Here is a 21,966-nt window from a genome sequence, read left to right on the forward strand (position 1 = left end):
TTCTTTCTTCTTCTCCAATTCCTTTTGCTGCCTGGGAATGCCTGTGGCCTATAGGTCATTATATATATAAAAGGAAAAAGACAAGGTTGTTGTCCGTTCTCTACTTTTTTATTCATTCTAGCTCTGGAAACATTAGCAATTACAGTAAGAGAATAAAATAAAAAGAGGTACAAAGATGAAAAGAAATTGGGAGGAACTGATATTCTTATGTTTAATATATAGTTTTAACATTTACAGAGCCTATACGATCTTTAACAGAATTAGTGAAACTTGCAACTGAATCTGGATGTTTAGTGTAATATGCATTGATTAAAGTAAAAGCAGAAAATATGGCCATAAATGACAGCAGGAAAAAAAAATGATTAAAGGGTATTGGTGGTGGTGGTGATCCCAATAAGAATAACAAATAAGAACACACACACACACACACACACACACATAGACACAATATATGGCAACTGGAAACTGGAAATCTTACAAATCATTGTAAGAAATTGTATCTTTTTCGGGCCAGATTGCCTGAAGATTTCATTTCAACATTTATCAACTGAGATACTGGCTCAGCAAATTAACAAATGCCAGTGTCTTATCAAAAATCTTTTGGAACAAGAAAAAGCCAAGAAATCAAGGGGGGGGGGAATGTGTGGGATAAAAAGAAAAAAAAAAAGCTGTCATCTGTGGGTTTCATACTTAAATCTGTATTGTATTATATTATGTGTTGCAAATTGCATTAAATGGACCACTGAGCAAATTGACACTGCACAGATCAATCCATTCTATGCCCAGGGAGAAGCAGCTTATGCCACCACCTTATCTGAAGCCCTGCAGTTCATACTAGCCAGGTTGATGATGGGTACATCTTCTCCTTTTTCTGTCACAGAAGAGATGTCCAGATCAGGCCCCTTTCTGGGAGCTGGACTGGCATAATATCCAGCATTTCCTTGAGATGATGGTGGCCTTGCCTCTGCTGTGCTTTCTGTGCCTGAAGCAGGGACCTCCATAGTGGTGGGACCCTGTCAGCCCACAGGAACATCTACTGGATCCTAACCTTCACCTAAACATTAGGAAGAACTTCCTGACAATAAGAGCTGTTTGACAGTGGAATTTGCGGCCAAGGAGTGTGGTGGAGTCTCCTTCTTTGGAGGTCTTTAAGCAGAGGCTTGACAGCCATCTGTCAGGAATGCTTTGATGGTGTTTCCTGCTTGGCAGGGAGTTAGACTGGATGGCCCTTGTGGTCTCTTCCAACTCTAGGATTCTATGATTCTAAGTGTAGGCCAGGGGTTAGAATCACAACCTAAGAGATTTTACAATATTTGAAGAATTAATTATGAAGGCTGGTACTAATGTGTCATCAAAAATCTGTAAGTTGCTCTTAAAATAGGATAGTGGGCCAGAAAAAGTTAACAGATTAAATGGTGAAATGGGCTCAAAGTATTGGGGGGGGGGGATCTCACGGGACACATGGGAAATTTTGTGGCACAGAGTCCACAAATGTTATTTGAACATGATGATAAGGGAGACTTGTTAGACAAATATACTATTTTAATACTGTTTTATGTGCTTATAAGGGATAATGCATAATCCTACAGTTCTTGGTTTCAGAACTGACTTGTATTCGAAAAAAGGAACATAAAAAGTTATTCATATATATATATATATATATATATATATATATATATATATATATATATATATGAATGAATTTAAGACAAAAATAGTTTCTTTGTTACAGCACACAAATAGGGCTCCTGTGACATTCATTTATACAGTGCTTCTCCAGTTTGAAATATTGGCTTTATTGATATTAATCTTGTTCCATACTCAAAGCATGTCTATTAGTTTTTCCCTTGTGTGAGCCCTATGATACTTAATGAAGCTCTTTCTTACTGAGAGCTAGGGACAGGGGATCTGGGGCCTTCCAAATGTTGTTGGACTGCAACTCCCATCATCGGTGGCTGTTGGCCATGCTGGCTGGTGCTAGTTGGGGGTACAACATCTGAATTGCCGCAGGCTCCCCACCCCTGCTTGGTGCATCTACGTGGCTTTTCCCTCATGTGAGTTCTTTGGTGAGAGGCGAGGCTTTTCCTCACACTGAAGCTCTTTCCACACTCCAGACATTTGTAAGGTTTCTCCCCTGTGTGAGTTCTTTGGTGAGCAGTCAGGCTTGTGCTCAAACGGAAGCTCTTTCCACACTCCAGACATTTGTAAGGTTTCTCCCCTGTGTGTATTCTTTGATGAGAAGTGAGGCTTGGTCTCACCCGGAAGCTCTTTCCGCACTCCAAGCACTGATATGGTTTCTCCCCTGTGTGAATTCTTTGATGGTACATGAGGGCCGAGCTCTGACTGAACCTCATTCCACACTCCAAGCACTGATACGGTTTCTCGCCAGTGTGATTTCTTTGGTGGTATGTGAGGGATGAATTATGACTAAAGCTCATGCCACACTCCAGGCATTTATATGGTTTCTCCCCCGTATGAATTCTTTTGTGTTTACTTAGGTATGAGCTCTGGCCAAAGCTGCGACCGCACTCCAGGCATTTATACGGTTTCTCCCTTGTGTGAGTCCTTAAATGACAAGTCAGGCTGGTGCTTGAACGGAAGCCCTTCCCACACTCCAAGCATTTATATGGTTTCTCCCCTGTGTGGATTCTCTGATGAGAAGCGAGGTCATTCCTCTGACTGAAGCTCTTCCCACAATCCAAGCATTCATGTGGTTTCTCCCCTCTGTGGATTTTTAGATGGGAAGTGAGGTGAAAGTTCTGCCTGAAACTCTTTCCACACTGCAAGCATTTATATGGCTTCTCCCCTGTGTGCATTTTTTGGTGCCTATTGAGTTGTGATCTCCAACCGAAGTTCTTCCCACAATCCTGGCATTTAAATGGTTGCTCCTCTACATGGGTTTTGCCACAAGCTTCACGGTTTGGGTTCGAATCAGATCTGTTCTGAGACACAGGGCAGTTGCTGGTTTCGTTTCTTTCACCTTGGGTTGCAATTTCATAGCAGCCACTGGCTTTTGAAGCAAAGGAATGACTCTCACGCAGTGCTCCCTCGTTCTCCAAATCTCGGATGTCACCTTCTAGAATGAAAACAGGGAGCTGATAAGAATTTGAGTTAGGCCAGGAGTCTCATATCACCAAACCACGTCAGATAACTGTTCTGATAAAAGAAGAGCTGAAAATACTTAGGTGGGAGGCAGTTTTTTGCACACGTTTTCCAACCTCTTCTATCTAGCATTGACTGACTGCTGGTGTGGTGTAGAACAAGGGGTGGGGAACAGTATACTGGCCATCAGGCCAGATCCTTGCCTACCCTTCTCACGGGCTTTAAATGAATAGTGCAGATGGGGACCTTGAGGGAGACTACGAGACTGTATAAACTCATCAGAAAAATATCCACAAGCCTTCTGAAGCACCAGAGGCCAGTGTGTTTGACCTTGGACTGTCTCATATTCAAGCCACATTGGATTTTGAGGTGGTCCACCAAATGTGGCTGAGGCAGGTGACATCACCTCAGATTCATATCTATTTTGTGGCGAATGTACAGCTTGATTTTTTACTAGCTAATCTGTAACGTGGGTGGTGGCAACGAAAGACATTTCCCCACTCCTGTTACAACACAGGTGGGAAACCCTTTTCCAGATCGAGAGTCGCATTCTCTTCTGAGCAACTTTCTGGTGGCAGCATGCCAGTGGTGGGCGGAGCCAGAGGCAAAAGTGGGTGGAGCAACCTGTTCCCTAGGGACATATGACTCCCTCCTCTCTCTTTCTCACTGTTGACTTTTAGGCAGTAAACAATGACAGTGTGGTTCTGTTAGGCTAATGCGATTCTAAAATGGCTCTGGTTTTTATTTCTGTTTATTACAGCTCTGAATATACCCCACTGTCAAATGACCTGATGCTGACCGAAAAGTCGTTTTCACTGTGCTGCGGCTTTAACACTGCATATTCATGTCTAATTATTGGTATCCCCTTTGTGGATTTCAATTAAATGGAAACGCAGGATATAAATGCTTTAGTAAATAAAACTACTGACACGGTCCACTAGACCGGGTGAAGGAGACCTGAGATGCTGAATGGCAAGAACTGTGCCAAAGCATGTTAAGAAATGTAAAAAGAATTTTCATCATCTAGGGACTCTTAACTCCCATCATCCTTGCCCACATCGGCTTGGGCTGATGGGAGTTACGAGTCCAAAAATGTCTGCAGAGCCACAAATCCCCCAACCTTGAACTAGGCAGCCTTACCAAGAGAGGCAACGAGTCCACAGCTCTCCTCCATGACTTGCTTGTGCAGAGCTCTCTGGTCAGGATTCAGCAGAGCCCACTCTTCTTTAGAGAAATTCAAAGCTACCTCGTCAAAGGTCACCAGGCCCTGAAAGAAAAAGAAAATGTTTCCTCCTCATAGATAAGACAGTAATATCCAAAAGGCCAGTTATGGCAGATATAGCGGGGAAGATATATAATGATTTTCTTATGATGTTGTTCATAAAACTGCTATGCGTCTTCAATTTTTCATCCAATAAATAATATACACTGGACAAACAGGCCAAACCCTACGCCAAAGGATAAATGGACATAAATCTGACATCAGGGATCACAAGACAGAGAAACCAGTAGGAGAACACTTCAGTCTCCCAGGACATTCTATACAAGATCTCAAAGTAGCTGTCTTATTATAAAAGAATTTCAGAAATAGACTGGAAAGAGAAGTTGCTGAATTGCAACTTATTACCAAACTTAAAACCATGGAGATACCTGGTCTGAATAGAGACATTGGATTCTTATCTCATTATACATGATAAAACTATTTTTTGCCATCTCACCCCTTGCTTTTTCCTGTAATACCAATTGTAGTCGTTAACAGTCATTAACAGTTTACCACACCTATCAGCCATCACCCATTCCCACCACCCTTCTGAGTCATACCCCTCCCCACCCTCTCACTATATATAAGGGTCTGGTGTTTAGCCTGGAGAAGAGAAGGTTAAGGGGTGATATGATAGCCATGTTCAAATATATAAAAGGATGTCATATAGAGGAGGGAGAAAGGTTGTTTTCTGCTGCTCCAGAGAAGTGGACATGGGGCAATGGATTCAAACTACAAGAAGATTCCACCTAAACATTAGGAAGAACTTCCTGACAGTAAGAGCTGTTCAGCAGTGGAATTTGCTGCCAAGGAGTGTGGTGGAGTCTCCTTCTTTGGAGGTCTTTAAGCGGAGGCTTGACAGCCATCTGTCAGGAATGCTTTGATGGTGTTTCCTGCCTGGCAGGGGGTTGGACTGGATGGCCCTTGTGGTCTCTTCCAACTCTATGATTTTATGATTCTATGACTTCTGTTTCAGTGTATCTGAAGAAGTGTGCATGCACACAAAAGCTCATACCAAGAACAAACTTAGTTGGTCTCTAAAGTGCTACTGGAAGGAATTTTTAAATTTTTTATTTTGTTTCAACTACGGCAGACCAACACGGCTACCTACCTGTAACTAGAGCTTTGAGAGACACAAACAAAAAGAGAAAGATTCATTGAGGTCCAGAAATGTGAGCAGGGGGACAGAGAAAACCAAGCTTCCCCCTTTTGTCTCTGCAGGGAGTCTTGCCCCTACCTGTCGCACAGAAGCCATTTCCCATCTACCACAAAGTCGAGATGGCTGAGCATGTTTTTCTGGCACCATTCCATTACCTGTAAAACACACACACACACAAACACAAAAATAAAGATAGTGGGAAGCTAGTAGAATAAGCAATGCATGTCCAACTACACATGGGCATTACAAAGGCCTGCTTCCCACATTGTGCTAAGCCAAGCCATGGTGTGATGCAAACGGACAGGAGACATTGATTATGACATAGTTCCTCTGCAGAGAGCTAAACTATGAACCAAAGTTTGGACGCCATGCTAAGCCAAGCCACGGCTGAGCTCAGCTCAGTGGAGTACAACAGCAAAACAACCAGAGAGGAGCAAAGAAGTCATGATCTCCCCAACTAGCAGCCTCATACTGTGTCAGGTGTGGGCAACCTTTGTCCTTCCATTTGTTGCTGCACTACAAATCCCATCATCCTTGGCTATTAGCCATGCTTGCTACGGCAGATGGGAGTTGTAATTCAGCACCATCCAGAAGTCCTAAGGTTCCCCAGACCTGCACTAAGCCATAGCTTGGATTAGCGAAACATGTAAGCAAGGCCCATATATTTTCCGTTGAATGGATTTTGGATGTCAGCACCCATTTCAGCTGTGTGTGTGTTGGGGGGGGGGAATCTCTCATTCACTCAATTCCCTCCCACTTGGAGCTCTTGGCTGCAATCAAATTATGTCAAAAACTTGAGGCATGCTAGGGATTTCTTGCATAATAAACAGGGGCAGAGCAAGTTGAAATATGCCCCATTAATCCTTACACTGTAAGGAGGTACCTCTGTTGGTCTCCTGCATGACCCCTGTTCCTGATGAACTGCGTCTGATGTCTGATGGAGCCTCCTCTGTCTTGGGGAAACCAGAGCTCACTTCTGCAAACAGTTCCAGCTCCTGAAACAGCAATGAGAAGCAAAGACACAGAACAGGAGAAGGCTTAGAAAAAGTATGATCAGAAGCAAAGGTTTGGGTTTGGGGTCATCCCTCCTTGGATGATTTCCCCAAAGAGATTAGTGGGGAGTTTTAGGGTATCCTCTCTCACATTCCTGGGCTCAAGGAACTACCAGGATGAAGTGCTCTCACCTGCTGCTCTTCCTGCTTCTTCTCTGCTTGACTGAGGAGAAAACCTTCTGCCAGGGCCACTGCCTGGGAACTGGTCTCGGCTCCACATTCCCTGACCCAGCGCTCCATCTCCGCTGGAAGGATGGTCAGGAACTGCTCCAGGATCACCAAGTCCAGGATCTGACTCTTTGTGCGCTGCTCTGGCTTCAGCCATAGGCGGCAAAGATGGTGGAGCTGGCTGCAAACCTCTCTGGGCCCCTTGTCACTCTGGTAGCGGAACCGCCGGAAGCGTTGGCGCCATACAACTGAGCTACTTGTGTCCTCGCCCGGGGTCTTCTGCACCACCGTTCTTTCCCAGGATCCCCCACTGCTCCCATTCCTGATGGCATTGAGGCGGCCTCTTCCTTCTTTGGGGCCAGCTGAATCCTTCTTGCCCATCTTGGATTGGCGCTCCTTCTCTTCCTGCAAGAGGATCGCTTTTCCCGCCTCCCAATTTTTGCCTTGAGGTAAAGATGGCCCTAACTGGTGCCGTTACCAAGGCCTGCAAAGCCAAGACATCATTCTGTAAGTGCATTATTACTTTGCCAAGGCTGGGGGATTTCCCATAAGCTCAGAAGCGACGTCTTGTCCCAAAACGAAAGGCAGTGAATGCATATTGTGAGACACAGGCTGGGATGAGGAAGAATTCCTTCACTTGAGGGCTATAGAGTAAAGCCCTCGTTCTGACTGAGGTTCAAAAGGTGCAGAACCTGTTGCACTAGTCCAGCTACCAACTAATACTTCTACTAGGAAGAAAAGGAGGTGGAAAGGGGAGGCTGAGATTTTTAAATGAACTAAAGTCTTGAGAGGAGGAAGATGGAGCATTCCCCGTTTCCTCCCACCTTTGTCCTCTCTATGGTGGCAATGGTGGCATTTGACTAGGGGTGCTGAGGGGTGTGGCTGAGGAATGGGTGTGGTCTGGGGTGAGTCCAGAGGGCCATAGAGAGGTTACATTTGGCTCCCCACTTCTGACGCACTGAAGTATCCTGTTCACAACGGTAGCCAGACACCGCTCCCAAACTTTGTGTCCATCAGAAACGGGGAGTTTTCTCTCCCTCTCCTGTTTTCCTCTCAATGTCTTTCTCCCCATTTCTTTTAATTATTTCACCCCACACTTTTTGTGGGTCATCCCCACCCCCTTCCCCAGCACAGTGTGGCCACATGAACACACTGTGTGAACACATGAAGAGAACACAAGACTGGGACAAAGGGAGGAGAGTTGGCGCCTGATCAAGGGAGGCACTAATTCTAACAGAAGTACAGCTATCATTAATTGATTCAATTTAGAATGGGGGGGGGGTCCTGGATGGGCCAGCTGCCCTGCTGTGGAACGGGGCAATGGTCTCGCTTGCTCTTCTCAGGCCCTCTATGCCCCGAACCTTTAAACACAACTCAATGTGGTGTACTGGTCAGAGCACTGGACTGGCACCTGAGAGCCCAGGGTCCAAACTCAGCCATATAAAGCTCACTGGGTGGACTTGGGGCAGTCCTGGTCTCTCAGGTTAACCTACTCCACAGGGTTTGTTTTATTTATTTTATTTATAAACCACCCTTCACCTGAAGATCACGGGGCAGTTCACAAAATAAAAATACAAAAGAGAACACAAAATGCATAATAAAGCAAGAACAGAAACAAACCAATAAGCCTCCCCCATGAGCACATTCAAAAGGCCAGAGATTACTTAATTAGCCAAAGGCCTGGGACAAAAGGAATGTGTTTTCCCAGTGCCTTAAGATACATAACCGAAGACATCAGACGAGCTTCCCTGGGGAGAGCATCCTACAAGTGGGAAACCAGCGTAGAAAAAGCCCTTTCTTGATGCTTTTGAATTATGGTGCTGGAGGAGACTCTTGAGAGTCCCATGGACTGCAAAAAGATCAAACTTATCCATCCTTAAAGAAATCAGCCCTGAGTGCTCACTGGAAGGACGGATCCTGAAGTTGAGGCTCCAGTACTTTGGCCACCTCATGAGAAGAGAAGACTCCCTGGAAAAGACCCTGGTGTTGGGAAAGATGGAGGGCACAAGAAGGGGAAGACAGAGGATGAGATGGTTGGACAGTGTTCTCGAAGCGACTAGCATGAGTTTGGCCAAACTGCGGGAGGCAGTGGAGGATAGGGGTGCCTGGCGTGCTCTGGTCCATGGGGTCACGAAGAGTCGGACACGACTGAACGACTGAACAACAACAATAATAGCAGCCCCAGTGAGCAAACCAGCTGCCGAAATTCAGCTGAAATTTCTGAACCGCTTTCAGAGGCAGCCCCAAGTATGATGCGTTGCAGCAACCACAGAAACATGAGAGTTGGAAGAGACACGGAGGGTCGTCCAGTGCAACCCGCTGCAATGCAGGAATCCAGGCCACAGCCACCCCTGCAGAGGGGATTGTCCATGTACTCCACCTTTCGCTCCTTGGTGGAAAGGTGGGATATAACAGCAAGAAAGCAAAGCAAGCCTTCTCTCTGCAGGGTTTGAGCCTGGGCACCTTTTCCAGAATCAGGATCCTCCCTACTCACCCCCCCCCCACCATTCCCTGTAGCCCCGAGGCTCCCCTTTCCCCAAATGCACAAGGGCGGGGGCTCACCAGATCGCAGGAGGAAGGAGGCGCCGCTGCAGCGCCTACGGAAGCCAAGGGGCCACTTTCCGCTCCTGGAAGAAACAGGGCAGGAAGGGGCATCCATTGGTGGGGCTGCCTTTGCTCCAGGGTTCACTTCCTCTCCCCCTCCCCCCTATAAAATAAATTCTCTCTAGGAATCAGACTCGATTCATTTAACCCAGCGTTTCCCAAACTTGGGTCTCGAACTGTTTTTGGACTACAGTTCCCATCACCCCCGACCACTGGTCCTGCTAGCTAAGGATGATGGGAGTTGTAGTCCACAAAAAGGCTGGTGACCCAAGTTTGGGAAACATGGATTTAACCCTTTGAGGGCCCCGCAACATGAATCCTCTCCGTGGAGCATCCAAAACGCAAGCAAGCAATGCGCGCCGGGCAGGTGGTGGTTCTTGATGCTCCATCCGTGCGCGCCAGGCGGGGAGTCCGATACGAACCGGGATAGGCGCCGCCCGCCGCCTCGTTTCTTTTATCGTTATTTCCCGTGCCGGTTGCCCTTCCTGAACGCTCTTCCTATCCCGCAACCCGTATGGGGGAAAGTGGCGTTTGGCTTGTGCAAGGCGATGGAGGGAGGAGATGCATGCAGGCTGGGATGGTGGGTGGAAGCAGGGCTGGCCCACCCATGAAGCAAAGTGAGGCAAGCTCTTCTGGCAGCAGAATCCAGAGATGCAGCAGATCCCGATGCACATCATAGAATTGGGACCCTGAGGATCATCTAGCCCTGCCCCCTGCAATGCAGGAATATGCAGGAATTTTGCACCCTTCCCCTGTTCCTGACGTAGATCTTCACTTAACCCGCCATTTTGTGGTTCACCTCAAGGTGCCAAAATGTATTGATGTAGGTGGGACCCTTTTCTCGCTACAGTGCAGTCCAAGGCAACTGAGACTCCGTTGTTCAGTCCTCAGGCAAGCCTGACCCTGCCAAAGTTTCCCATAGTGGAGTGTGAGGAGACAGAGGGATACAGTTGTCTTAAGGCCCCATTTGCACTGAACATTTCAAGCAGCATCATGGCCTTTTATAAACAGCCAGGACTTCCCCGCAAATAATCCTGGGAACTGTAATTAGTGCTCAGAGTTGGCAGGAGACCCCCATATTCTCCTCAGAGAGCTACAGTTCACAGAGTTTATTGGGATGATGAGAGAGACTACAGTTTCTGTACGAGGATGAGCAGGAATATTTGGAAAGAGGCTTGTCTCTTTCCTTCCTGGGGCCTTTGGAAAGTCTCCAGGCTAATCTGCTGCTAATTTAAGTGAGAATACAAGGCAGCACAGTGAATTTAATTCTACTTAAAGAATTCCAGTTACCAATATAACCACTTACTATTCTGTGTATATTCTTGCCACCAATGAATATGGAGCAACAAAATCATAATGCACAGGTCTCTGACCCGGGGAGTTCTCTGACCTGGCCTAAATTTTGACTGGGAGGAAGAAACCACAAAAGCAGCTAAGGGGGAGATCAGGGTAGCAAGAGATGAAGATGGGAAATGCCTTTCAAATCTGTGTACAGGTACCTCTAAAAGGATCTTGAGCTTCTTCTAAAAGTCAAGTAGTTGTTTATTTCTTGTAACCCCACTTCTCACAGGGAGGGAACCACCAGAAGGCCCTCGGAGCTGGACGTCAGTGTCCAAGCTGAAGGATGAGAGTGGAGACGCTGCTTCAGGAGGGCCATTTTTAAAGTTAACCACTAGCAGTGTGAAAAGTGCATGAAAACACAATTGAAGCCAGTAAGGTTCTTTCAGTATTTTTATTTTTTTTATTTTAAATGGTTTATTTTATTTCAACAGGTATACAGCACTGAGTAAGAGAAAAAAGGAGAAGGGGGAGGAAACAAGACGAAGCAACTAAAATGTTAAGTATACATAAAAGCGAACGAGCAGTATGTACAGGGATTACGATAAAGGGATAGCAGCATAAAACATGTTCATAACAAAGCTAGTAGGGTATGAAAGCATTTGCCAAGATACATAGTGAAAAGGTAAGCAGCTAGGGCAAAAAATCAGAGTTATTTCCAGATAAACTCATACTTAGCAGAGACCATATTAAAGTGTGGGCGATTGTTGACATCATGAAAGTCCACCAAACAGCTGCATAATCTGGTTTTATAATACCCTGCAAAACTGTTGAGTTGGTGAGTTTTTCCGTAAGCGCAATATGCGTTGCTTTTTAAAGCCAATTTTCTTTTGCAATGCTTGAACCATCTTTCTATCCCTGGGCAACCACAAAGCTGGCTGCCGCCAGCGGGTAAAGGACCAGCAGTTTCAATACAATCGGCAGAAGTGTTGTCTCTAAATATAGGGAGGCGGCACTAAGCCAGGTCCACTTGTGCTACAAGTACCAGTGATGGTGCCAATTTCTACTGTCACAACAGACCAAAAAGTACAAACTGGACAGGCAGGATCACTAGAGGTGCCAGAAAGTCACTGAACTCCCACAATTGCACCAACACAGTGTCTAATTCCCGAGTTTTGTATATTTGACTTCTATGAATGACCACCATGAAATTCTCTGTGATAAAGTTCATTCAATAGTGGCAAGATTATTTCCCTACTGACCAGTCAGTCAATAGCTTGGTGTATGTGTCTATCTGCAAGTTAAATCTCCAGTGCTTAAAAATATAGAGGGTAAAGGGAGAGGACTTCTGTGCCCTGCTATGTGCCATGAAAAGCCCAGAGAGCAATTTTATAAGTCCATGCAACCGCCTCCTGCTGGGAGAAGGTGCTCTGAAATGGCACTAAGGTTGTTTGCTCTCAAAATAGCTTTCCTTTTTGCAGAAACCTAGGATTCCGACAAGTTAAGAATCCTCTAACCCTATGCTGAAGGGCGTAATATTGTGTAACCTTTTCGTATAAAAGCAGAGAACCGCACACATCCCCAGTTAAGTTTCCCTTTTCATATGCTTATAAATGAGCAGATAGATCTCTTTCACATTTTTGAAGGTGTTTATCTTTGCAAGTTTACCAGTTTTATTCCAAAGTGCCTGTAGCCTGTGGCGAAAGATGATTCTGAGAGAAGACTTTTACAAATGGTTTAACAATAACTTTTTTAAAACAGAAAAAAAGATTTTTAAAAAGTGGAGGTGGGCACTGAATTACAGCTACACATCAGCTTGATTTGAGCTTGGTTTCTTGTGTTTGCAGCACTTTTGGATAAGCAAAACAAGTAGGATCAGACTGCACAGGGAATTCCTCAGCAGGAGTGTTAGAAAATCAGATATGTAAGCTAGGTATCAATTGGATCCTTTAGCCACGGTTACAGTGGCCAAAACAGAATGTCTAGTTGCCATTTTAGGGCAAGATGGCTCTAAAGTCCTATTTTTCAAGCGATTAACTGACTGTGATTGATTCTCAGTTAAACATCTGGCTAGCCACTTGATCCAGGGACTGTCCGCATATATATTGGCCTATTCCTACTTCTTTTTCTTAATGGTGACACAGACCATTCATAACGTAGGAATATTCTTCACAGCTGTGAGCAGGGCAGTGGGGTGAGGTAAGTAAAGACAAGCTACAACAATTTACTATAACGTTGTTCACTGCTCTTGCTCAGGCTGCACAGAAAAAAGCATTTTGGTTCCTGAAATTCATTCCGATTGTGCAGATAAAATGTAACTGATAGAATTGTGCAGGATGTGGTATTAGTGTGTGAAAACAGTCCAGATCAAAGGATACCCAGGCATGCACCTCCAGGTGGTGGAGAGGTCAGGCACCATCCTGGCTCCCAGGCATCTTCACTTGGTTGTAAGTGGCCAATAGTCAGGTGCAAAATGCACCTGGCTAATTTCAAACACTGCTCAGCAGTAAATGAAGTTTAGCAAAAAATAGCATAAACCGATAGGATTTGTTGATATGGCAAATATTTCTCTAGCCCCACTGAAGTTCTTTGGGCTTCCATATCCTTAGCCCAAAGTGAATTAGAAGGCAAGCAGCATAATAATTATTATACAAAAAGGAAAAAGACAGCTGTGTTATCCCATAAGAAACATTCCCAAAAGTTCTCTAACTGCTGGATTTTGTATTTTCAAAAATGGGGAATCAGTCACGTGTGTTTCTTTACCCTAGCATTTCTTGGTGTCACCTAAAACCTACGTAGCAGCTGAGGAAGCTTATTCGAGTAAGACTACAACCTTTTCCCATGCTCCGCTTTAAGATGTGGCCTCACCTGCTCTATAACATTGAAAACAGTATCATGCCGCTTTAAACAATCATAGCTTCCCTCAAAGAATCCTGGGAAGTGGAGCTGGTTAAGGCTGCTGGGAATTCTTGATGTTGTCGTTTCCAACTCTTCGTGGAAAAAGTATTGGAGCCTCTGCTTCAGGATCTGGCTGGGAATTCTTAGGAGAGCTACTGTTTTCAGAGTGGTCCAACAGCCGGTTCCTCTTCCCAGGGAACTTTGGGAATTGTAGTTCTGTGAGGGGATTAGGAGTCTCTGGGCAACTCTCAAAACACTTCCGAGAGTTTATTAACTACAACTCCCAAGGATTCTTCGGCAAGCCATGACTCTGTAAAGTGGCATAGTACCGCTATAAATGTACAGTCTTACCTTGGATCTTGAATGCCTTGGCTCTCAAACAATCGAAACCTGGAAGTGATTGTTCCAATTTTTGAACGTTCTTTTGGAAGCTGAACATCCGACAGGGCTTCCATGGCTTCTGATTGAGTGCAGGAAGCTCCTGCAGCCAATCGGAAGCCGCACTTTGGTTTTTGAACATTTTGGAAGTCGAATGGACTTCCGGAATGGATTCCATTCGACTTCCAAGGTGTGACTGTATAGTGCAGATGGGGGCTGAGACCAATGCAGTCTTTGGGACACTAAGCTAGCTTCCCACCGGCTTCGCTTAACACTCAAGTGTGCTGAAGCATTCTGGAGAACTCAAAAGCTCGCTTGCCGTTTTTAATGACGTTTTGTTTATACATTGGGCTGAGTTACTGCAACAATATACACCCACGGTCACAAGTAAAATGATGTATTTAAGAGTGATATATCAGCTACAGTTAAAAGGAACACAGCATAGAAAAGAACAGAAGCCACTGAAAATAACCCAATCAAGCTAATGATTAACGCAAAGCAACCACACCTCACATAAATTGTGCCACTGCTCCAAGACTAGTGTGATGCCTGGCACTGCATGTCATCTGCAAGCTTGCTATAATTAGGGGTGTACGACGAGATGGCTGCTCGCAAACAGTCGTCCAGATGCTTAGGCGTCAGCCGTGTTCTGTTTTTTGACTTGATAAACTTTCTAGCAGAGAAAAGGGACTCGCACGGATAAGCTGACCCAAAGTAAGAGTTTACCTTTGCAGCAGTCTTTTTCAACAAAGGGAACTTCTGAGAACCAACCTGATTCCAAAAGTTGTCGTGGCCTGAATGAGATTTCAAAACCAAATCATTTTGCAAGTCCACAATCTCCAGCTCTATTTCCTCCAGCCCAGCTTGGCAGAGTTCTGCAATGGCCATGGCAGTCACTGTGACATCGATTGAGTCGAATGGGTTTGCAAAAAAGGACACGACGGGCTCGATGTCAATGAGCTGCTCAAACTGAGTAAGGAACTGCTCCTCCAGGATCTCCAGGTAGCCCACAAATGGCGCGCCATTGAAGTCGTTCTCTCCAATGACTTGCTTCATTGAGGGGAAGTAAAGGAGCGATTTCCTCTCCAAGTGTGACTTCCACAACCTCAGTTTATCTTTGAAGGCATTGACTGCAGTGACCATCCCAGAAATATGCTTTTCTTTACCCTGAAGCTCAAAGTTCAAAATGTTCAGTTTTTGCATCAAGTCAGCAAGGAAAGACAAGTCCATTAACCAAAACCTGTCGTCAAGTTGTTCAACATACTGATCTTTAGACCTAAAAAACTCCTTAATTTCTTCAATCAGGTTTAAGAATCTGGCCAGAACTTTTCCTTTGCTCAGCCACCTGCCTTCAGTGTGCAAAAGGAGATCGTTGTGCTCAGCATCAACATCCTCCAGAAGAGCTTTATAAAGCCTGTGTTTTGAGGAGACGGCCCGGATAGAGTTTATTATCTTTTTAACCACATCCATTATGTGTTTAAACCGGAGTACTTTAGCACATAATGCTTCCTGGTGAATGATGCAGTGATATGAAACAAACTTTGGAAAAGATTCGTCCTGCTGGCACTGGGCAATAAACCCACCAATGCAGCCTGTTGTTGCTCCCTCATCGGTGGTGATAGATGACAATTTGTGAAGAGGCAAATTTATTTCCATGGCAAAGTCTTTGAAAGTCTGAAATATGTTCTCACCTCTTGTTTTTCCTTTCAGAGGTAGTATTCTGAGTAGCTCTTCTATCACAGAAAGATCACTCAAAACCATTCTCGCAACAACTGCCATCTGGGACGGGTCTGTTATATCTGTCGATTCATTAAACTGAAGTGCGAACCAAAGGCAATTCTGAAGATCACTTTGCAGTTGACAATCCAAGTCTCTGGATATAGACTCAATTCTTCTTGTGATGGTGTTTCCAGACAGCTGCAATTTTTGAATCGCTGCAAGTATTTCTTTTTTATTAGGGAAACCTTCGAACATTGAGTCACCGGCAGTCAAGAATATCTCTTTCAGCAAGTCCCCATCCACAAACGGTTTTTTCCTCTTTGCAAGCAAGCTTGCAATTTTAAAAGATGCCATCGTATTATTCTTGGATTGCACCACAGGTCTGGTGGCTGGTGTCGGTGGAATCGCCAATTTAGATTTCATTTCATGGACCTTTTTTTTCCGAAGTTCAGAATCCAGGGGATAATCTTTTGCAAAAGTGCTATGGTTTCTTTCATAGTGTCTCTGGACATTGTGCTTCTTTGAGACTGCAACAGTTGAGGAGCAGACTAAGCAGACACACTTGCCATTCAGATCCACAAAGCAATACCTCTCTTCCCACTCCTTGTTGAAAAAGTAAGTCCTTTGTCTTTTAACGGTTGGCGGCTCACTTATTTTAATAACAGCTAGTATAGTAGGGGGAGGAAAAGAAGAGAACTTCAGTTCAGCTACTACTCACATGAATGGCCAAACTTTTTTTAAAAAAAATAAAAATCCTTATTAAAAAGCAAGAGTAAATTAGTGCTGGAGTAACTGATATAGGAGCAAATCAGGTCTCTAGAAAACAGTGAGTCACCAAAGCCAAAGAAATAAATGACTATATGAAAAAGCAAATACCGTATTTTCTGGCGTATAAGACGACTGGGCGTATAAGACGACCCCCAACTTTTCCAGTTAAAATATAGAGTTTGAGGTATACTTGACCGCAGATTCTCCATCCGGCATATAAGACGACCCCCGACTTTTGATAAGATTTTCCTGGACTAAGAAGTAGTCTTATATGCCAGAATATACAGTAACTCTAAAATAACAACACACCCAGGAAATCAGAGTCCAAATTCTAATGCTGCCGTGGGGTCCACTTTGGCTGTGCCTCTCACACGCACCAGTGGTGGCCCACTGAGATTGGTAGGGGGGAAGGCAGGAGGACCAACAGTAGGTGGAGCCAGAGCCAATGACAGGCAGAACCAATTAGTTCTAGTTTTGTCCCCATCTTCCTCTGCTGTGTTCTACAAGGGCAAGACTGAGCCTAAGAAGGAAGAAGCTGATAGGCAGAGCAGCTGCCTGGACTGAGTGAGGGTACACAAAGCAGGCAGGTAGACGGAGAACCTTGTGGGTGCCACGCCCACCCCGCTACTCTTGAGCATGTATACGTTTCCTCCCCTGTGCAGATTATTTCCATGGGTAGTGAGCTGCATACTCACAGTTACGTTCTTTCCACACCCCCGTATTTTAAATCATTTTTCTCCTGTGCAGATTTTGCAACAAGCTTCAGGATTTTAGAATTTTAACCACCACCCCCCCCCCCAAAAAAAACACGGCACTTACGCTTTTCGCTTCTTTTCCTTATTTTCCCTATTTTCCCTTGGACTGTGATTTCATGATAGTCGCCGTCTTCAGAAACGGGGGATTTAGTTCTCCTTTTATGGTTTATTTCGGTTTTCCTTTTCTGCTCTTCACTCTTTTTGCACCGCCCTCTTTCCGGAGACATCCCTCGCGGTTCTCCTTTACTTTCCACTTCCCATCTTTCGCCTCCTGGAATAAAGGCAGGAAAGGGATAAGCGAGTTTAAGAAATGGGCCCCCAAAATAACTGAGCTACAATTAGCCATTGTGATAAAGTAAGGACTAATATATTAGGTGGGAGATAGTTCCCTGCATTAAGTGACAGCTGCCATGATATAGTTGGACTAAGATCATGGAGACCAGGATTCAGCTCCCAGCTAAGCAATGACCTTGGATCAAACACTAGTTAAGGCAGCCTTTGCCAACCTGGTGCCCTCCAGATGTTTGGAACTACAACCCATCAGCTGTGCTGGCTGGACTGATGGCAACTGTAGTCCAAAACATCTGGATGGAGCCAGGTGGGTAAAGGCCGGGTTAAAGGTTGGGCCATCAGGTTAGACACAAATGTTATTTTGTGTTTGAAAATATGTCTCATCATCAACCAGGGAAGAAGAAACATTACCTAGAGGGGCCATGATCCCACAGCTCTTCATCACGATCTGCCTATGCACAGCTCTCTGTTCTGGATCCAGCAAAGTCCGCTCCTCCTTAGAAAGATACATAGCAGCCCCCTTCAAGGTCGCCAGATCCTGGGGGAAAAGATAAGAACCTTTACTTCTTAGGAATGTAACAGAAATATGATCTTTCAGCCAGATCTAAAAGGCAAGTTCAGGGGAAGTAACTGGGCATTTTGTGCAAGATTCAAACCTTCACTGAGTGGCATCAACAGATGTAAAGGGGGACATGACAGCGGTTTAAAATGGAGTGGAGTGGAGACAGTGGAGGGAGAGAGGTTTTTCTCCCTGTCCCATAACACTACAACTTGTGGCCATCCAATGTAGCTGAATGTAAATTCAGGACAAAAGAAAGCACTTAATTCTCACAGCAGAAGATGCAGCCAACTGGATAGGTTTTTAAAAGGTTAGAGGAATCTGTGTAGGACAAGCCTATCAATGGCATGTTCTGCCTCCTCTCTGAAGGCAGTATGCCTCTGGGTACCAGTTGTTGGGCAGAGCGCTGATGTGCTCATGTCCTGCTTTTGGGCGAATGTGAGAGCAGGCAATAGATTAGATGAATCCAGCCGGGCTCTTCTTACGCCCATGAGAGATTTGTTCAGGTCTAGGAAGGTGACAGGACAGAGGCACACAGTCCATCTTAAATCAACTTCAACAATCCTCCCCCCCCCCCACTACCTTATCAGGTTGCCCAGAAGCCGTTTCTCGTCCACCGCACAGAAGAGATGGCTGAGCACGTATTGCTGGAAGCATTCCATAGCCTGTAAGAGACAATGTGGTGGGAAGCCAGTTGCACATGATGGAGAACATATTGTCCTCCAGGTGTTATTGGGCTCCCAAACCCATCATCCCTGGCTATTGGCCCTGCTGGGTTGGGAGCTGTGGTCAGACATCATCTGGAAGGCCACCCACATCACTGCAGTAACATATCATTGCTTCAGAGATTTAAGTGGTGCATGTTGAAGCACACATGAGTGTTACAAAATGTCTTGTCAAAATACATTTATACCCATTTTATATTTAATTTGGGTGAAAACGCTCTTCCCCATTTCCTTCTTGGGCACAAATCAAGGTGCTGGCAAAGTCTTCCAAGTACTGAGCATGAGCACATTTTTTTTTTTAATTACGGCAAAAGACTGGAGACTTGGAAGACCCAGGGAGGCAAAAAAACAGCCCACAGGTTTCTTACATCCTTAGTAGGGGGAGACCAAGTTCAAATCCATACCTTGCCAGCTGGTCCCACCGTCACCCTCTGGCATGATCCCCTTTCGTAGGGGGCTGTGTTTAGTGTCTGGTGAAGTCTTCTCTGCCTCGGAGAAATCGGCACCAAACAGCCCCTGCCCCTGAAAAATCAACAAGATCCAAGACACTGACTAGGAAGAAGACTAGGGAGAAGACATTGACTAGAGGGAAAAGGAGTGATCAGAAGCAAAGGCCTCTGGATTGCGGACATCCCTCCTTGGATTATTTCCCCAAAGAGCTGGGCAATTAGTAGGGAGTTTTAAGATATCCTCCCTCACATTCCTGGGCCGCTGGAACTACAGGGATGAAGTGCTCTCACCTGCTGCTCTTCCTGCTTCTTCTCTTCTGCCTGAGTCAGGAGGAAAATCTCTGCCAGGGCCACTGCCTGGGAACTGGTCTCGGCTCCACATTCTCTGACCCAGCGCTCCATCTCCGGTGGAAGGATGGTCAGGAACTGCTCCAGGATCACCAAGTCCAGGATCTGGATCTTCGTATGCTGCTCCGGCTTCAGCCACTGATGGCAAAGGTCATGGAGGCGGTTGCAAACTTCCCGGGGGCCCTCGGCATCTTGGTAGCGGAACTGCTTGAAGCGCTGGTGCTGCACATCCGCTCTGAGCAAGTTCTCGCTCAGAGTCTTCTGCATGGTTTTCTCCCAGGATTCCCCGCTGCTCCCAATCTTGATGTTTTCAGGGCTCCTTCCTGACTCGGAGGCAGCAGGGTCTTGCTCTTCCATCTTGGAAGCCTCCAGCGTGAGAGAAGGCTTGCTTCTTTTGCCTGCCAGCTTTTCGTCTCGAGGCAGAGATGTCCCTAACTAGTGGTGTTGTCAAGGCCTGCAAAGCCAAGACATTCCTTCTGTTAAGCCCATTAATGCCCCAGGCAAGGAAGGAAGATTTCCCCCCAACAAATATGGATGGTTCCTGCTACCAACATGGACCCATCCCAGGAGGAAAAGCAGCGAATGCCTTTTGCAGAAACCCTGAACTTCCTTCACCCACTTTCCTCCCTCTGGCAACCCTTTTTCCTCACTGCCTTGTTCTCCTTAAGCCTGTTACTCTTAAACTACTGTGAAAATAGATTAAATTAAGGCTGCTGCTTGATGGTTGCAGGGTTGTTGTTGTTGTTTTAGCAGAAACTTTGGGAAACCGAGTTCCCTTACCTTTTTGAAATTAAATAATAATAATTATTATTTTGTCTGGGGATGCTGCAACAGATATACACCCAATGCCTGAACCAAAAATCCACCTAGATCTGTAATCAATAAAGCTGTGGCCATTTCTAATCCAGATCATTGTCTGCTTGAGTTTATTAATCACATTTAGCCCCTGCCCAGGGGCGAGGGTGGGGTGGTGGTGGCACTGTGACTGAGGCCACAACAAACAAACTTTGTCATGAGTTCCCTCACTGTTTTTTCTAGAAAAAAAAAGCACTGGGTGGGTGTTACTGCACTTTATTAATTATCTGCCAATTCGTCCATTGGAGCTCACAGAAAACTGCCCATTTCTAAGGAAAGCTCATTTTATTTTCTCTATTTTAGTTATATTTGGAGAACAATGTAAAACAAACTAACATTTCTCTGGTATACTGGCAGGGTACATGCATGTTCTCTTGCTAGCGCAGCTGAGAACTGCCTTGTGAGAGCAAGAGCAAATGTTTCCACAGGAAAGTAACCAGTTCCCAGCAGTGGAATCCTCAAGCTCTGCACCCCCGCAGCAACCGAGACCGACCACAGAATCATAGAATTGTGGAGTTGGAAGGGACCCCAAGGGTCATCTAGCCCAACCCCCTGTAATTCTGGAATCTTTCGAACCCACGACCCTGAAAGTAAGTATCGCACGCTCTACCGACTGGGCTATCTCTTCCCTCTTGTTTTCAGCCTCCCCCTTTAAAGGAAATTGCGGTCCTGCTTAAAAAATGCCCCCCCCCCAGCACTGCTCTGCCCCGTGCAAAAATGCACCGGAGGAGGCGAGGATTGTTCGGTTGTCAAAGGGGGTCGCTCATTATAATCGAAGCACAGATATATATAACCAAAGAACCAGGTCGGTTCGTTTTGCTCCCGTTTAAAAATAAAAATAAAAATCGCCGGATTCAAGAGGCCTGCTTGTTTTTGCAGAGAGGACGACTGAAAGCGGATTCCCCAATACTGCGGGGAGGGGGGGATGTTGCCCAGGCCCCCTTTCTTTGGGGCGAAACAGAGAGCTAGGCTCGCCTCGCCCTTCCCAGCTCTGCAAAGGACCCCTCCCAGTTTGCAAGCGACCCACATTTCTTGCGCCTTTTCTCTCCACTCACTGGCTGGGCTCTGGGCCAAGTATCTCCCCCCTGGGGTCTTCCCGCCCCACTCCTAACTTCCCCCCACCCCTCTCTCCTTGCAAGCCTCGCGGGGCTCCCCTTCGCCCACACGCACCCAACGCCTCTCACCAAATCGCCCCAATGCAGCTCTCGGGAAAGACAAAAGGCCGCTCTCTCTCCCCCAATGGTGGATCCGGGAGGGGAACGGGCTTCGTGGGGACGGGCATTGGACGCCCCTCCTCTTCCCTCTCCCTCTCCGCCCCCCCCTCCTAAATAAATAAATAAATAAAACAACTCTCCACTCTAGGAATCGAGCTCCGTCGAGCTAACCCTTAGAAGGCAGTGCGGCACGGATCCTTCCTCTGCGCGCATTTAGTGGTCGACGGACAGGAAGCGAGAGAGCGCGCCACCTTTCCATTCCCCCCCCCCCGCCACTATACAAGATGGTTGCTGCTCTGCATTCTCTTGGTTTGCAAGAAGGAAGCTGGCAGTGCAAAATACAGGACGGGGGTAGGGCGGTTAGTGGTGGGGCGATTCCTCCC

At 45.9% G+C, this 21,966-nt stretch overlaps 3 protein-coding genes across 3 annotated transcripts; all 3 read right to left on the reverse strand.

Moving 5' to 3' along the window:
• Positions 1-797: 797 nt before the first annotated feature.
• LOC117056919 (zinc finger protein 501-like) lies at positions 798-4,433 on the reverse strand. The gene is made up of 3 exons (XM_033167614.1): positions 4,243-4,433; positions 1,973-3,076; positions 798-871 (listed from the first exon to the last, which is right to left on the reverse strand). The coding sequence occupies exons 1-3, from the start codon at positions 4,274-4,276 to the stop codon at positions 798-800; spliced, it is 1,212 nt and encodes a 403-aa protein (XP_033023505.1). The 5' UTR covers positions 4,277-4,433.
• A 1,047-nt stretch (positions 4,434-5,480) lies between these two features.
• Positions 5,481-9,424, reverse strand: LOC117056920 (zinc finger protein 24-like). Its single transcript, XM_033167615.1, has 5 exons — positions 9,305-9,424; positions 6,707-7,226; positions 6,406-6,517; positions 5,601-5,677; positions 5,481-5,486 (listed from the first exon to the last, which is right to left on the reverse strand). Exons 2-5 carry the CDS (start codon positions 7,121-7,123, stop codon positions 5,481-5,483), a joined length of 612 nt encoding a protein of 203 aa, XP_033023506.1. The 5' UTR covers positions 7,124-7,226; positions 9,305-9,424.
• Positions 9,425-14,281: 4,857 nt separating this feature from the next.
• Positions 14,282-21,672, reverse strand: LOC117056327 (zinc finger BED domain-containing protein 5-like). Its single transcript, XM_033166542.1, has 7 exons — positions 21,554-21,672; positions 19,458-19,968; positions 19,122-19,239; positions 18,575-18,657; positions 17,845-17,971; positions 17,207-17,413; positions 14,282-16,284 (listed from the first exon to the last, which is right to left on the reverse strand). Exons 2-7 carry the CDS (start codon positions 19,869-19,871, stop codon positions 14,438-14,440), a joined length of 2,796 nt encoding a protein of 931 aa, XP_033022433.1. The 5' UTR covers positions 19,872-19,968; positions 21,554-21,672; the 3' UTR covers positions 14,282-14,437.
• Positions 21,673-21,966: the final 294 nt, after the last annotated feature.

The sequence above is a fragment of the Lacerta agilis genome, chromosome 13, assembly GCF_009819535.1.
Source record: "Lacerta agilis isolate rLacAgi1 chromosome 13, rLacAgi1.pri, whole genome shotgun sequence".
In the NCBI taxonomy this organism is placed as follows: Eukaryota; Metazoa; Chordata; class Lepidosauria; order Squamata; family Lacertidae; genus Lacerta; species Lacerta agilis.